The sequence below is a fragment of the Exophiala aquamarina genome (assembly GCF_000709125.1).
Source record: "Exophiala aquamarina CBS 119918 chromosome Unknown aczIA-supercont1.2, whole genome shotgun sequence".
Classification (NCBI taxonomy): domain Eukaryota; kingdom Fungi; phylum Ascomycota; class Eurotiomycetes; order Chaetothyriales; family Herpotrichiellaceae; genus Exophiala; species Exophiala aquamarina.
Window position 1 is genome coordinate 3,156,159 of NW_013550586.1, and position 15,167 is coordinate 3,171,325.

Here is a 15,167-nt window from a genome sequence, read left to right on the forward strand (position 1 = left end):
AAAGTGGATTAGTCTCGCGGACAGTCAATGAGTACTGGCCGATCACTCATTAAGCGATATTGCAACCCTTATTGCACATTTTATTGTGTCTTGGAAGTGTCAAATCAATGATTATTGAGTGCTCTGACTTTTAAGGTGGAAGACTCGACGAGTCTACACCTTGATATAATCTACATGAATTGAACTTCCAATGTTCGTAAGAAGGAAAGGATCATCCACCTTACTTCACCTTGCGATCTTCAGTACTAGTCGCCTCACTCGCCTCAACATTGGAAACAAAGCGATGAGAGTCGCCTTGAGTAGACTTAATACGATGATGAGGCCTATGAAGTGGGTCCTAGCTTCAACAAAGGATCCGAGGTTTCGATATTTCCGTCAAGCCGCTATGCGTTCGTGAATAGTGCCTGGACCGTTGAGTCACCCAGACGGCTTTTCGCCGGAGGGGTTATCTACATTATCGACGTGTAGGTAGAATACCTCTAAGTTGTGAGGGCCTCATACTGACAGGTAGGGCTAGTAAGTGAGCGAGTGAATGAGCTCACTTGTGATTGTTGACGGAGGATATGAGCATTGCTAAGACGGTCCGGGGAATCGTCAGACTGTATAGTGGTATTATTTTATAGAAATGTATCGTGATTTTAATGGCGTAAATCTTTGTTGCCTCACAGGTTGCTACATGCTGTTCTCCTTCACTGACTCCCTTGAAAGTCCCTGCTAACATGAATTCAATTTATTTGCCACCTTTGGTTTCAAATAAAGTATAGCTAAATGGTCTACGATCGAGTAGCTTAAATTCCGAGACTGGTGTGCTTCATTCTTCTCTCAGGTAAATCTTCATTGACCGTTCTCGATTATCTAGGCTTTCTCTGAGTGAATAAAGGTGGCACTCCCCTCAACTTTAACCTCCTTACCCTCTTCGACAATACCATGACCATCGGCAGTCAGATGAACGACAACTTCGTCTCCGAATAAGGCTCCAATCTCCTCAATGGGGATTTGCTTGGTTTCGGGAATGTAAAAGTAGACCACGACAGTGGAGATGATGCACAGGCCCATGTATAGAAAGTACATGCCGTATTTACTGCTTTTGTTAGCAAGTGACATGGCGCTGGCCGTTATTGAGAGTGAGAGAGAGCTTACATATTCTTGAAGGCAAGTGCAGACGGTGTGGTGTAGGTGATGGCACCGACGAAGTAGCTGAAGAATCCAAGACTGTTCCCCTTGGCACGAATCGTGGTTGGGAAGATCTCTGAAACCCAAATAAAGGCTGGGCCGTCTACAAGTTGGAAACAAACGATGTAGAGATAGATAACAGCGACGCAAGCTGCCAGTCCAGCCTTGTTATCAGTCCCTAAATATTTGGCCTGTAGAACACCTTCAAGGAGGAGACAGAGAGCAAGCAGTGGAAACCCGACCACTGAGACAAGACAGTTAGTACACATCTGCCTGGAAGGGTATTGCTTAATACTCACGGAACATTGTTCGGCGACCCATCTTGTCGACGGTCAAAATTGCAATAAGAACGCAGATCGTTCCAATTGTAGAGTAGACAGCTGTAAGAAAGCGGAAGGTCTTAGCTATAGTGTGAGGAATCTGTGACGGTAGCTGAACTTACCATAGAGTAGTAGCGGCATGACGCCTGTCATGCCCAAGCTTGTGAAAATGAGAATCAAGAAGTTCGCAATACCAAGAATCTAATTCATGGTTAATCTTCAATGTTCCACTGTGACAGTTAGAACTCACTCCTGTAGATTGGGCTGCAAATCTGAACGACGATGTCAGCAAAGAACATTATTTCATAAATCGAACCTCTCGACTTACTGAAGAAACATTGCAAGCAAGGCTCTTTTTCTCCATGATGGCTTCCTGAAGATATCAATATACCCAGATTTCTGCTCTTTGTCAAACTCGACTTGTCGCACGATTTGGGTGAATTCTGCATGCGCTGCGGAATCCTCTGGGTCGGATGGATCGTGGTGAAGCTTCTGAACAACTTCCCAGGCCTCGCTATTTCGACCTTTCAATGAGAGGTAACGTGGAGATTCTAGGCAACTTTAGCGTGACTGACTTGATGGTAGGTCTACCTCTCGCGTACCGGGAACAAATGGTAGTCCTATCAGAAGAGCAAGAGGTCCGACGCAGGCCAGAGCTAGTGGAACTCTCCATTGTACAGTAAGGTCGGTGGCATAGTAAGTGCCGATCGATAGCCATGCGCACCTAGGTAGCAAACCAATTATTGTGAGTCAAAGGAAAGGCTGATCCAGTATCTTACGTGACATAGCCCATTCCAAAACTCAAGGTAGTGAGTCCTGATAACAACCCACGACGATGCGGAGGGGCAACCTCGGTCAGGTAGAGCGGCACAAGGCATATCAACATGCCTAGACCAAATCCGTGCAGCAATCGAACCGTTATTATCATACCAATGGCGACTGACCCAGCAATCAGAGCAGCCCCCACCAGGGAACAGACCGCTGCCAATATGAATGCTCTTTTCCTTCCCAGAACATCAGCCAACCACCCTTGTGCAATGGCACCGACTGCTAGCCCGAAGTTGAATAAGGCATTAATTGCCCCAAGGATACTGTTTGAACATCAGCACAGGAATCGAAATCGTACTTCGAAACATACTTGGCTGTGTAATCCGTCGTTGCTGGTCGAATTTCATTAGGGGAGGCTTAAATGTAGGATAGTACACTCACGATCAAGGTTGAAGTACTGGTAGAACCCTGGCTGGCCAATACTCGTAACAAATATTGCGAAGCCAAAGCCATAACTGAAACCGCCCCAGGCGACAACGAGACAGATGGCGATGTTGTATTTTGTTAGGCTGACCATGTTTGTAGAAGGTTTTCCCCAAGGCAAGCTCAATAGTCTATGCTGACGAGGTCGATACCAACAAGTAGCATAGCAGAAGCTCGACAGTCAACGCTAGGCCTGACTTTATATATCTTTGTCGCAGTAGAGCATGCTTCAATCTGTTTGGTCAACGTTTACCCCGGATATATGAATGCCCCAGACGGCTGGATTTTGGTGGGGAGCGTCGTCTCATGGGGGGGGGGGGGCAAATCAAGAACACCGATGTACGGAGGCATACAGAAAACGTGGCATGAGCGACGAATCCAGGTTTGGCAGAACCCGCTCCAGATTCCCTAGTACAGGGACCAAGCTCTGGAGGAAGAGCAGTTGACCAGATTCGCGTTAAATGGTTGGACGGGATGTCGGGAGTGGAATTCTCGGTTGTAAATCTAGGTTGCGCCTAACCGACCCATTCTGACAACCCTGACACTTGATTCTGACATGCCAGCGATTGCCGCTCGCCATGAGACACCGCTCCCTGACAATTCGCGGCTATGTTTACTTACGGACGGTTGCGATCGATATTCGCCCCAGCCACTACTTCCGTTTGCCTCAATCCCGGTAATCAGGAGGCAATCTCAACATGTCAGAACATGGAAGCGGTATCGCTTTTAGACATGGCACCGAGGCTTCACAAAAGTGCAAACTTACGGAAGCACGATAAGTATCAGATATCAGAAAGAGAAATATAGACAGAGTAGATAAATACTTAACGAAGATTCGCGTGAGGACTAACCAGGGTCGTTCCTTCGAACTTGCAGATAAAAGAGTTATCTGCAGGAGCCATATTCTCGCGTTGGGCGGCTCGCCGTGTCCCAAGTACTAGGTGCAGTCGGTGCATGAAGCTTGTCTCAACCCACACGCTGTTGCTAAGAAGTTGGCTTCATTAGGACCTATATAACTTCTCATCACTTGACGCCGCGATTAGAGGAAAGTGACAGCAGCATTTGATTCATTGATATAAGCCGTAGAAAGATAATACTGAGCAAACCGATGGAAACAGCCATGAACGGTAAGGATGTCTGCCAAGAGTCGAACATTATCGGCGTCGTTTCTTCAATTAATTCTCTTTCATTCATACCGAAATAGCCTGTGACCATGACGAACGGAGTGGAAAGGAAGGATACTGCAGCTAGGACGAGGCCGATGGTAGCCAGTCGCTCACCAAGTTGCGGTCCACTATCCATTCTCTGGAAGATCTGGGCTGTACTATCTGAAAGTATCTAAGTTCGGAGGTTAGTGACGATCATGGCTCCTTGCTGAAATTTAAGACTTACTAATTTCACTCTGCTTTCGTACTGTTTGATGTATGTTTTGCAGATCTACTGCGTGTACTTTATCTTCTCTCGCAAGCGAAGACTCTAGCTGAGAACGAGAGGATATCGTTGAATAAGATGTTGCCTTTGGACCCCCAGGTTCCCGATGGATAGAAGGGTCGCCTTCCTGATAAATCCGCACTGCGTTGAAGAATGAAGCAATTTCGCCAAGGGACGGTACATACCTATCGACCCTTGCTAGATCATTTGCACTTTCCTGTAGTTGATCCAAGTCGTTCATCTATGGGGCGTTGCAATCTGCCCCTTCTAGAGGATCGAAAACATGAAATGCTAAATCAAGCTGCTCTGCTGTGAGGCGTAAAATGGAAGACGCGAGAATCCATACACACCTCAGGGTTTCGGTTCCCAGGGCATGTCTGCTCAGTGAGCCAAGAGTATACGCCTGGCCGACTTCCTCCGCTAGTTTCGGTCGACCGAGAAGGTTCGTAATGACTGTTCCGGCTTTCCCTTCAGTAGGCAGACATATCACTATGCGCAGACGGCATTGTCGGACAGAAGACCAATTCGTCGATCGAGGACCTGCATACCACAATGAAGTTTGGACCCAGACGAAGCTACTGCCGTCTTTACAGTGAATGGGACCTCCAAGAGTCTGTAGTCCAAGATCCTCCAAGTCCAAGCAGCCATGGTTTTCGAGGAATCAATTGGTGATATCATCAACTAGTCCGGGAGACCAACCCTCTACGTTGATCCATCTGGTTCTAGTTGGATCACGCTCATCAAGATGTTGGCTTAGATCATGCGGTAGGTCCACCGACGGAGGAGCCTGAGGCAGTCTGTATGTTGCTGTGTATTTCTCCTGAGGGTCAAAGTCCGAGGCGGCTTCCTGTGGTATGCCCTCGTGCTGATCATAAATTGAAACTTTACATTCGTGGCGGCTGAGCGAAGAATACTGGAAGCTAGAACGTGCGGAACTGGGGGGAGTTCGGGCGTTCTGCAATAATGATCGGAGGCTCACAGTGTCGATGTCGAAACTATGAGCATTATTCATGCATACGCGTCAGTGTGAGCACAACTCATTAACAGCGTCAGTGAGAGTAGGGCAAAGCGACATCTTTTGTAAGGCTGACAATCTCGCACCGAGAAACAACCCCCTGGTAAGAAATGAAGCGGTATTGCTGGTAGCTGGTGTTGCAGTTTCATGCAGCGCGACCATGGCTGCCTTCGGCGCCTAGCCAGCATAAATTGATGTGTTCATCTAAAAGCGTTTTGACCAGAATTAGCTCCTGACTTTTGTGTCAGGAGATTGGTGGTATGAATACGAGGCATCGAGGCTGAGAACTCAGCGAACAGCATGATACAGGTATTCTTAGACTTCGCGGAAAAGCAGCCACCGTTACTACTTAGAGGCGTGCAGAGCTTGAGCGAAAGGTTTGAGGCTGGGTTTGACATTTCAGCCAAGCATGTGTCTGTTCCTTTTAACCATTCAATTCCTGGGCAAGCCTGGAGAAAGTTGCGGTCTGCAATTGCGGGTCAAGTATTGAGGGCTCGAATTCATCACGAGGGTTTAATTCTGCGCATCTCCTAACAGGTAATTAATTACTAATCTGAGTAGATGAGGGACTGTGGATGGTCAATCGACCTTGATCGGAACCCGCTCACAATGTAATACGCGTCAAATTTGTCCTGCAGTGCCTCTCGATCCAGTGTTTCTCCAATACGTCTTTGACAGTATTAATAGCCCACCGACGAAGCTTAGAGTGGTCGCATAGATAAGGAGATACTAAATTCCTGTCATTGAGAATAGCACAGCTAGGGAGTACAGTGCTTACCTGATATCTCGCAACGGCGAATGCATTAGTATCAATCTCCGGCGCCTTATTAGTAGTTCTGCACCGACAGGACCGACAGACAGTATGGACAAACCACGAAAGAAGCTGAACAAATCATGGATGGCGGTGAACAGCTCGCCATTACCTTTTGCTGCCTCGCTATAGAACGTGAAGAGGCAGTTGCTAAATCCTAGGCCGGCGTGTTAGCTTGATGAAAAGGAGCCCAAGCATATTGCATACCTCCACTGGTACTGCCAACTGCCACACCATACAGAATTATGCCAGCTGTCGATTTTGCTAGTCCGAACCCAAAAAGATGCGATATGGATGTTGCAACGGCCAGCCACCCCATAATCTACCCGTGATGGTGTGTGTCACTCAGCCAGCCAAACAAATATGTTCCCAACATTTCGCTCAAAACAAGTGTAACCAGCGCCCAGGCTTGAACTCTTCCACTCAGGCCCAAGTCAGCCGCAAAGGTCGCAATGAACATTTTCGGCACATTGATGACGAGAAACGATAGGTTTGTCGCTATGAGATAATACAATATGGAAGGTGCTCGCATGGCTTCCAGTTTCGAGACAGTACGCGGTTGAGGCTGTACAGACACTGCAGTCGAATGATACCGCCCACGGATTAGTATCGTTAACGGCTGGTGTTAGTAGAGTCAACATTGGAGGAATTAGAACGTGGAGTGTCTTTGCGAATCCGTGTTCCTCGAGCAGCCATTGACGAATCAGAGGGAATGTGAGGGCTCCAAGGCGCCATCCGGTCCAAATGATACCCATGGCCTTCTCTTTCTGCTTGTCGAACCATTCTGAGAAAACGGAAACGTGAACAGAATTCATCAATATGCCACCTAGACCACATGTTACTCCTTGTGTGACAACAATCTACCACACAGCAGACGCATAGCTCGCTAGGACAAGGGAGATAGTGATGATCGTGATCCCAAGGAGGACAAAGCCAGTTCGATAACGACTGGAACTTGGCAGCAGTGGAAACAATAGTCCTTCTTGGATGTCTTGTAGACCAGGCGCGAGTAGTCTAATCGCTATTGAATCCGTATCTGGCGATTTCGGTCCATTTGACAGATACGTTTGAAAGATGGGGAAGGAGTAAGGGAACAATCATTGTCAGTTTAATACCTCGTCAGCCACTATACAGCAATGCTTACCCCACACAGCAATAAACATTGCAAACGCCGCTATGACATAGCTCCAGGCGCCAACCCCAGCCTCCCTCCATCATCACATTTCTCTGTACGAGCTATATTTGGTGGTCAAGTACCCTATACGAGGTATCGGGGGTGAACAGTTCTCTTGAGGAAGGGGTCATCTTCCAAAAAGGCAACTGCGATAGCCTAGTGCTTGCTGAATCGCTAGAAATTGTTCACCCGAGCAGCCAGGAAGCCAATCCGGCGGCTCCTCCCACTTGGGCGACCTGTAGGCCAGACGTCGATATTGCATCCGTCGTGCGACATTGACCCATGACCTTTGCAAATTATGTCAAGCGAAATCTGAGCCGAGGTGAATCTTGAACTCACTGACGAGGGAGCCTTGCCAATTCGCCTTACTGCGACTTGAAACAGACGAGCCAGGCTGAAGCGGATGGGGCCTCAGATCTCAAGAATGAATAGTATTATCTCGTGGCGGTTCGGAGGCAGGCCTGCAACGAATCACAGGAGACAACTGACAAATAGCCCGGCAGGTCAGCAGCACGTACCTGAATATCTACGCGTAGACTCGCTCAGAACTCATGATATCTTCGAGATCACTGTAAGCGATCTTGCTCAAAGTTTTGAGCGTCAGGTCTTCTCGATTGTTGAATATACTGAGTTTTGCATTCGTCGAATATCAGTACTGAACCCTTACCTCGAGGCTGTCATCAAGATCAATCCTGATGCGCTAACGATAGCGAAGGCGTTAGACGATGAACGGGTGTCCGGGAGACCTCTTGGTTCTCTACATGGTGTACCTGTTCTTCTGAAAGACAAACATGGCTACAAAGGATGCGATACAGACCACAGCCGGTTCATAGGCATTGCTCGGAAACGTTGTCCCTAATGACGCTTTCACGGCGTCGATGCTTCGCAAGGCAGGCGCAGTTATCATTGGCCATGCTAATATGAGCGAATGGGCGTCTTGTAGGTCCAAGTTATACTCGACAGGCTACAGCCCACGTGGAGGTCAAACGAGAAACCCATACGACCTCCGGAAGGGTCCTTTCGGTTCTAGCTCCGGGTCTGCTGTCGCCGTTGCTGCAAACCTGCTTCCCCTAGCATTTGGTACCGAGACAGACACGTCCATAATCGGCCCTGCCAGCATCAATGGTGTTGTTGGTATCAAGCCAACCGTTGGCTTGACTTCGCGCACGGGTGTTATCCCCATCAGCGAGAATATGGGCTCAGTGGGCAGCTTTGGAAGGACCGTTGCTGACGCTGCTGCTGGACTGGATGCTATCTGTGGAGCTGATCCGGAGGACCCGTTTACACAATCCCCGGACAGGAGACAAAACAGCCCGTATTCGCGCTTCCTGTCGACATCTGATGTGCTGAAGGGTGCTCGATTTGGACGTCCTTACAAGAAGTGCTGGAAGCTCACACCTCAGTGCTGCAAGTTCGTGGCCTTGGAACTCTTCGAAGCACTCGAGGAAGCTGGTGCAGAAATCATAGACGTGGAACTCCCTAGGACACTGGGACAGGGAATACGGCCTACCAGACACGTCAGACTGGACAGTAGCAAAAGTGGATGCCTATAACGGCATCAACTCCTACCACAGCAAGTTATCTAACACGTCCATCAATTCAGTCGAGGCAATAGCATCTTACAACTCCAATAACGCAGGCACCGAAGGGCCCTCCCCGAATACCCTCCCGGCCTTCCCAAGCGGCCAGGACAACCTCCTTAAAATCATCCAATCGCACGGGCTCAAAGACGAGACCTACCATTCCGCCCTAGCACATATCCACAAACAGACACGTGAGAATGGTCTTGACGCCGCACTATCAGGGTACGATGCATTGATGTTCTGCGACCGAAAGGGGGTGGGTCAGCAGTACGCCGCGCAAGCTGGATACCCTGTTATCTGTATCCCTATCGGTCTGGACGATAACGGCATGCCGGTTTCCATATCTGTCCAGCACAGCGCGTGGAAAGAAGCGGAGCTAGTCAAGTGGTCCAGTGCGAACTGTCTTCGAGGAGATATATCTACAATCGGTTTTCAAAGAGACAAGATAAGGTGGAACGCGGCTGAGGCAATGATGCTTAAAAACGGGATACCAGTTGTTTGAGGATCGATCGATACCATTGGTTCGTCAGGCTGTGTTCGATAGAAGTCCGCGAGCTTAGAGATTGGTAGCTCGAACAAATGCTCCTAATTCATGAGCTCTAACCTTAAGGCTTATGCCACAGGGTCGAAAATACGCCAATTAAATATCCCATATTGGTTTCAAAAGCTTTCTAGAAGCTCTATGCTAGGCTCAGAGCAGCATTAAGAAAACAATGTGCTCTAAGACTGTACGCAGAAAGGTACTCGCATAATTTGCAAGGCCGCTCATGTATGCTCTCGTAAAATCATTACAAATCGTAAAGTTGCTTCTCTTGAGTAACGAGTCAGCTCTCTAAAGGTGGATGGACCCTGCAATCTGTCGGCCCTGCTTGGTTCATCCCCACACCTCAGCAATCTTCGCACTGAGTGTTTTGGCAATCTTCTTCCGCGGAATCGCATTGCCAAGTCGGTCACTGACCATATTGTCTCGAGCAGGGCCACGATCTAGGCCAGAATATGCTTCCGTGAAGGCACGAGGAGTCGGCCAGATCTTTTGGATTTCAACAGCTTTCTCGCCCGTCACTCCCCGTGTGGTCATCAACATCTTCAAAAACACATCTCGTAACGTCATGCTGTCCGATTTGTCGCACATGGCGCCAAATACAGGGAAAGTCATCCCAATGATTCTTTCAGGAGCGAGTGTCCGGACACGCTCGAGCATCATCGAGACAGCCTCTACTTCAAGAGCCTGGCATGGAACGACGTAGACATCCTTCTTTTCGTACATTGATTTAAGCGTCTTAGTCATTCGTGAGAGGTATTGAATTGTGTCATCAAGTTTGGCTGTTTGCTTAACGAAGTAGCCATTGACAACCTGCATACTGGCAATGGCACTTTCCAAGGCTTCTCCATATTTGTCACTTCTCTCAGCCGACAGCGAGTATTCCTCAATGAGATATGTGACATACTTGATTCCAGACTTGGATAACCGAAATTTCTGCTCGTGGAATCTACCATCTTTGATGCTGTAGATAAGATCATCAAGGCGTTTTCGTTCCATGATATGCTCAAGCACGATTTCAAGATTGCCCTCCTCATCATCGGCTATATTGGCGGCTTTAAGCTGGTCAGAGTATTGGGAACTTACAACTGCAACCCACAGAATATCACCAAGAGGTAGAGAGCGGATGATGGGGACGACGCCTAGCTTTTTCAGCTCAGCGGAGATGTAATCGCGGTCGGTGGTTGTACGAACTTCACGCATGTCTAGAACCATTTTGACCTCAAAGCTTCCTGGCGGTAGAACTATGAAATCGTCAAAAGTCCAAGAGAGGGATGGACGTCGAAGAAGATGCTGAGTATCTAGTACTGCATCGTGCAGTACAGGCCTCTCCCTTGGAGGCTCCGAATCAGAGCTGGATAGTAGATCCACCACATCAGAAGCGGTCCTCGACTTTACAAGACTAGCCTGTGCCGAGGATGGCACAGCTAGAGGTGGCCGCCTCAGATTAAGTTTCGGAGATGAATCTCTAACTAGAGATGGATCACGGACTGCGGCATTCTTCTTCTTCTTTTCGGCCGCAGGAGAAAGCGGTTGTCCGTTCTGTGCTGCTTGCATACGAAGCGCAACTTCCCACCCGTCATCTGAGAGATAGTACTTCTTGACAGGATGGCCTTTCGTACAGACCAGCTCCTTACTCTCTAATGTTTTTATTGAATTCCATGCAGTGAAGAATTTTGTAGGATCACTGGGAGCCGTGAAACTAGCATCACATAAGGGCTGCGCAAGTTCAATCAGCCGATCCCTTGGTATGGCCTCATTTGCTTCCTGGTCTAAGGTGGCGAGGGCCATGACTAGTGCATATGCACCAGATCTCAATTTTGGAACATAATTTTGAGCCTTCCTCGGCTTCCGAACAGGAGAGATTTGTTCTGGCTCTGTGGGCTCTGAAGTCAACGCCTCAGACGGTCTCTTCCTCTTCCTCCCTTTGGAGGGCATTGGAAGGCCATTTTCTTCACAGAATTTCTTGAGATTATCGGTAAGACGGTCACACAACTTGGGCCCGAGGCCGCTGAGTTGTTGAGCTTCAGAGGGATGTTGGAAACGTAGAGGACACGCAATTATAGACTGATACGCCTTTTTGTAACTGCCCTTGTCAGCAAGGTTTTACATGGGGACCATATCTTCTCACACTGTATAGCCCTTTGTATTTCGTTCTTTGGCCTGGTCCATCCACTCTTTCAGCCATGTAGCCAACAGCGGGTTGGCGCAATCTTGTGCCATTGTGCGAAGTTCACTTATGAAATATTCGAAGCATCAGTTCCAGGCCGGTTCAAGGGCTACATGCATGTCCATGTTTTGCGCCACGAACGCCTCGACGTGGTAGACGTCGTCTGAAGGTTGAGGTTTTCAGATTGCTTGCGCCATTACGCGAGTCGCGATCAGCAAACCGCGCTAAGCCACCAAATCATGTGATCACGTTCCCCTCTCAACCGTGTCAAGACGAAAACGCCGCCATTCTCGTGATTGACCTCGTACGGAGTACCACAGCTTCGTTGCATTCAAAAGTACGGAGTATTCCAGGTATGACGCCCAGAAAATCAACACAGACATATGACGACTTTTGCATTGAATATGAAAGCATCATACATATGCAAGTTCGAACGCTGGCTACCCATATGAAGCATTCAGTTCGTGTGCATTAGCACTTGGCCCACAGTAACGACACTTCTAGATCCACCACAAATCGGTCCCGATGGTACGGGCGACACCTCCGAACATACACCTGGCAGCGTTGACACTTTGATATTTCGAGATCTAAAGTGTCTGCAGAAATGAAGAGATCTGATGCTAGATCGATCTTCTACGCCGCGTGCTCTTGACTCCTGAGCCATCAAAGACTAGGTTGAATGCTGACGTCGTCGATTCGGTCGCTGGCTGCAGCGATGCCCCGCTGGCACTTCCCATGGCCTTGTTTCAGAAAACTCCTTGGTAGAACGGCAACAGCATGATTTCCAATTCGAGTGTACCTTGCATCGATAATCGTCCCGGGGATCCACTCAGGAGCTTCTCTCCGTCTGGTAGGGTTGAACGATTGTTTTGGCTCGACAGAATGTAAGATGTGACAATGAGCTATCATCCGGAACTTTCGTCATATGGCAGATGTACCATCAGGAATGACCTCAATGAGCAATGATTTTTGGTTCTTCCAGCGTCGAGAGACATTGTGGCTATCGATAGTGATGTCACGAGGTGGTTTTGCTCACCGGCCTCCAGGAGATTCATGCCAAAAGGTGAGGCCATTCAATGTCGATTTCAATGCCACGGTGGTGCTTGGGTATATAATCCTGTGAAGAGCTCTCTGTCAAGTCTGAGTTTCTGTCAGTCTATCTAAACTTCACAGTCGACCATCTCAATTTTTTCAAGTCAAGAACAGAATATAGTTCACCAGTCCAATATGTCAACTCCCAACGACGATTATCAACCAGGCACTGAGGGCGTGGAAGCCTCTCATACTGCCGATACCACCCAGAATGATTATAAGTCAAGAACTGGCCAAAGCCATATCCCTGTTGTTGGCGACGATTCCAAGATTGAAGATCCTATCGAGGCGAACACAGCTGACTCAGACGAGCAGTTAGGTATGTGTTATATGATCTAGATGCGGGCTGCGTTGCATTGATTCATCTTGTATAGCGCGCGATGATCAGGATGCCATTGATCAGAATAACATCCTCGGAGAGCGCACTCGCGGCGCTACAGCGAAGCAGGGTACCTACCGGGAGCCTGGTGATGAGGAAGGTTTAGGAGGGAATGATGGCCGCAGTGCCGTTGCAGGGGGTCCTAATTGATTTATGCAGATTGCACCGTCAACCGCGGACACTTTCGGGAGATTTAGTTGATACAATAATGCAAATGAATGGTAACAATGAAACTCGCACGGGTTCTCTTCACCAATTCCAATAGTGGGCATATTCATAAGTGTGACAGACATCATTGGTGGGCATTGCGTGACACAATCTATCATTATTGCATAAATCTAGAGGACATCGAAGTCCATCTGATTACTGATACTGTACTATTGCATGTCAGATTGTTGCCATGGTAATGAAAGGGTATGTTCAACTCCAACAGAAACCGTCTGGGGTCGGTCAAGCCCTGTGGATACCAAGACTCTTGGATCTGGATCGCTCGAACCAAACTGAGCATGTCACTTTCCCATATTGTCCCTGCACGGGGCCTGACTCCCCGGATCCTGGAGCAGCCTCCAGGCTCGAAATGGAAGTGAATGCCCTGGACTGACTATTGAAGCTCCACGCCTAACAACGATTCACTTCGCCCCTGGTTGGCTTCAAGGTGGATTATTTGGCAGAGTTGTTGACGACAGGGCCTGGAGCTAAAGGCATAAAGGAGCGTCTTAGGGGGGTTCTAGGCTCGAGGGGCTTGCCTTTCCGCCAACTCAGAACCTCTCACCCCTGCGCCCCCGGCCCTCGTCCTCCTCGTCCGTTACCCGTTGTCCCCCTCGTCCCCTACTGGACCCCCCTAAATGATGAGATCGCAAGCCTGTTCCATGTCCCCTTCCACAGCAACGCAAGCGCGGATGCACTCTGCTGCCGTTCTGTGCTGTGCTCTATCGAAGACTCCGTCCTCGTCCTTCGCCAACGCCTCGCGAGACCCGAGTTAGTTACTCGTAATAATGTTTATTGTGCTTCTTGGGGTCCTGCCACGCAAAACCCAAGTCTCCCAGCCAGCCTGAGCCTGAGCCTGAGCCTGAGCCTGAGCCTGGGTCGTACATGCCACCCTCCCCCTCCCACCCAAGCGCACCTTCGGGCTGTCGCAAGTTCACCTCACCTAGCCTGAAGGTAGTCACTCCCTTTCCCTCTCCCATTTCTCTTCTTTCCTTCCACCCCTCTCTCACCCATATACTATTCCATTTCATCCTTATAACGCCTGGATTCAAGTCGCGGAGCTATCGCGACCAACGTTACTGATTGGTTTTCTCCCTCCTCATCGCCACCTCATACGCTCAATACCGTTGTATTTCTGACGTCACCAGCTCACCATGCCTTCTGAGGAACCTGAGAAGGGAGACAAAGGTAAGCCATACTTCTACGAGATTGCACCCTTGGTATTTTTTTCCCTCGTTGTACAGTGTTCAGACATACTATGCCCTTCCCTTTTGTTTTGCAAGCTTCATGGTGTCCCTTTGGGTTGCATCAACAGCTTGGACAGCAGTCGTAGACCGAGCGCTGACAAGCAACCCCATCCAGTCACGTGGAACTGGGGAAGCGGCCAGCCCGGTGGTACCGTTGCCGAAACCAAAACTGAAGGCGACATTGCCATCACTTCAAAGCGCGGCAACAAGGTCAAGAAGAATGCTGAACCCAGTAATCCAGCCGTCCATGTCGAACGATCCGGCAACGATGTTGTGAAGAAAGCGTCCGAGCTCAACGTCGTCGAGAAAGCCAACGGTTCCTCCGGGACTGACGGGAAGCAAGAACCGAAGACCGAAAGCAATGCCGGCGACAAGAGAAAGCATGACGAGACAGAGAAAGACTCAGATAAAGCAGACAAGCCAGAAGACAGGGCAGACAAGCCACTAGAGGAGAATGCCGACGGGAAGACCGTCAAGGCCAAAGACAACAACAAGAAGCAGAAGAAGGAGGCCAAAGAAGAAAAGAAAGCTGAAGAGCCCATCGTCGAGAAAGGTAAACGTGGCCGGCCCAAGAAGGCCGACGGTGCTCTTCCCAAGGCAAAGAAGGAGCCTACTCCCCGTTCCACTGAGGGTATCGGTTCAAGAACCAGGAGTCGCGGAGCTTAAGCCTTCTTGTTGACATTGTTCCCACTGTGCTTTGGATGTAACTGGGTGCGGTATATGCTTGGGTCCCTAGGTATAGATGAACCGGACAATGCTAAGGGGGATTGGGA

The 15,167-nt window shown here is 49.0% G+C and overlaps 6 protein-coding genes across 6 annotated transcripts; 3 read left to right on the plus strand and 3 right to left on the minus strand.

Moving 5' to 3' along the window:
• Window positions 1–855: 855 nt before the first annotated feature.
• Window positions 856–2,838, minus strand: A1O9_02958 (uncharacterized protein; the record flags this gene model as incomplete). Its single annotated transcript, XM_013408528.1, has 9 exons — window positions 856–1,081; window positions 1,141–1,417; window positions 1,473–1,553; window positions 1,616–1,694; window positions 1,744–1,765; window positions 1,822–2,044; window positions 2,096–2,217; window positions 2,273–2,584; window positions 2,699–2,838. 9 exons carry the CDS (start codon window positions 2,836–2,838, stop codon window positions 856–858), a joined length of 1,482 nt encoding a protein of 493 aa, XP_013263982.1.
• Window positions 2,839–6,018: 3,180 nt separating this feature from the next.
• Window positions 6,019–7,095, minus strand: A1O9_02959 (uncharacterized protein). The gene is made up of 2 exons (XM_013408529.1): window positions 6,209–7,095; window positions 6,019–6,158 (listed from the first exon to the last, which is right to left on the minus strand). The coding sequence occupies exon 1, from the start codon at window positions 6,814–6,816 to the stop codon at window positions 6,436–6,438; it is 381 nt and encodes a 126-aa protein (XP_013263983.1). The 5' UTR covers window positions 6,817–7,095; the 3' UTR covers window positions 6,019–6,158; window positions 6,209–6,435.
• A 504-nt stretch (window positions 7,096–7,599) lies between these two features.
• On the plus strand, window positions 7,600–9,260 carry A1O9_02960 (uncharacterized protein; the record flags this gene model as incomplete). The annotated part of the gene is made up of 3 exons (XM_013408530.1): window positions 7,600–7,941; window positions 8,009–8,705; window positions 8,815–9,260. 3 exons carry the CDS (start codon window positions 7,600–7,602, stop codon window positions 9,258–9,260), a joined length of 1,485 nt encoding a protein of 494 aa, XP_013263984.1.
• A 372-nt stretch (window positions 9,261–9,632) lies between these two features.
• On the minus strand, window positions 9,633–11,522 carry A1O9_02961 (uncharacterized protein; the record flags this gene model as incomplete). Its single annotated transcript, XM_013408531.1, has 2 exons — window positions 9,633–11,385; window positions 11,431–11,522. 2 exons carry the CDS (start codon window positions 11,520–11,522, stop codon window positions 9,633–9,635), a joined length of 1,845 nt encoding a protein of 614 aa, XP_013263985.1.
• Window positions 11,523–12,696: 1,174 nt separating this feature from the next.
• On the plus strand, window positions 12,697–13,090 carry A1O9_02962 (uncharacterized protein; the record flags this gene model as incomplete). Its single annotated transcript, XM_013408532.1, has 2 exons — window positions 12,697–12,880; window positions 12,936–13,090. 2 exons carry the CDS (start codon window positions 12,697–12,699, stop codon window positions 13,088–13,090), a joined length of 339 nt encoding a protein of 112 aa, XP_013263986.1.
• A 1,211-nt stretch (window positions 13,091–14,301) lies between these two features.
• A1O9_02963 (uncharacterized protein) lies at window positions 14,302–15,060 on the plus strand (the record flags this gene model as incomplete). Its single annotated transcript, XM_013408533.1, has 2 exons — window positions 14,302–14,367; window positions 14,431–15,060. The coding sequence occupies 2 exons, from the start codon at window positions 14,302–14,304 to the stop codon at window positions 15,058–15,060; spliced, it is 696 nt and encodes a 231-aa protein (XP_013263987.1).
• Window positions 15,061–15,167: the final 107 nt, after the last annotated feature.

Coding starts and splice junctions, on each gene's coding strand:
- A1O9_02959 (XM_013408529.1), bottom strand. CDS start 6,816: ATGAATTCTGTTCACGTTTCCGTTTTCTCAGAATGGTTCGACAAGCAG.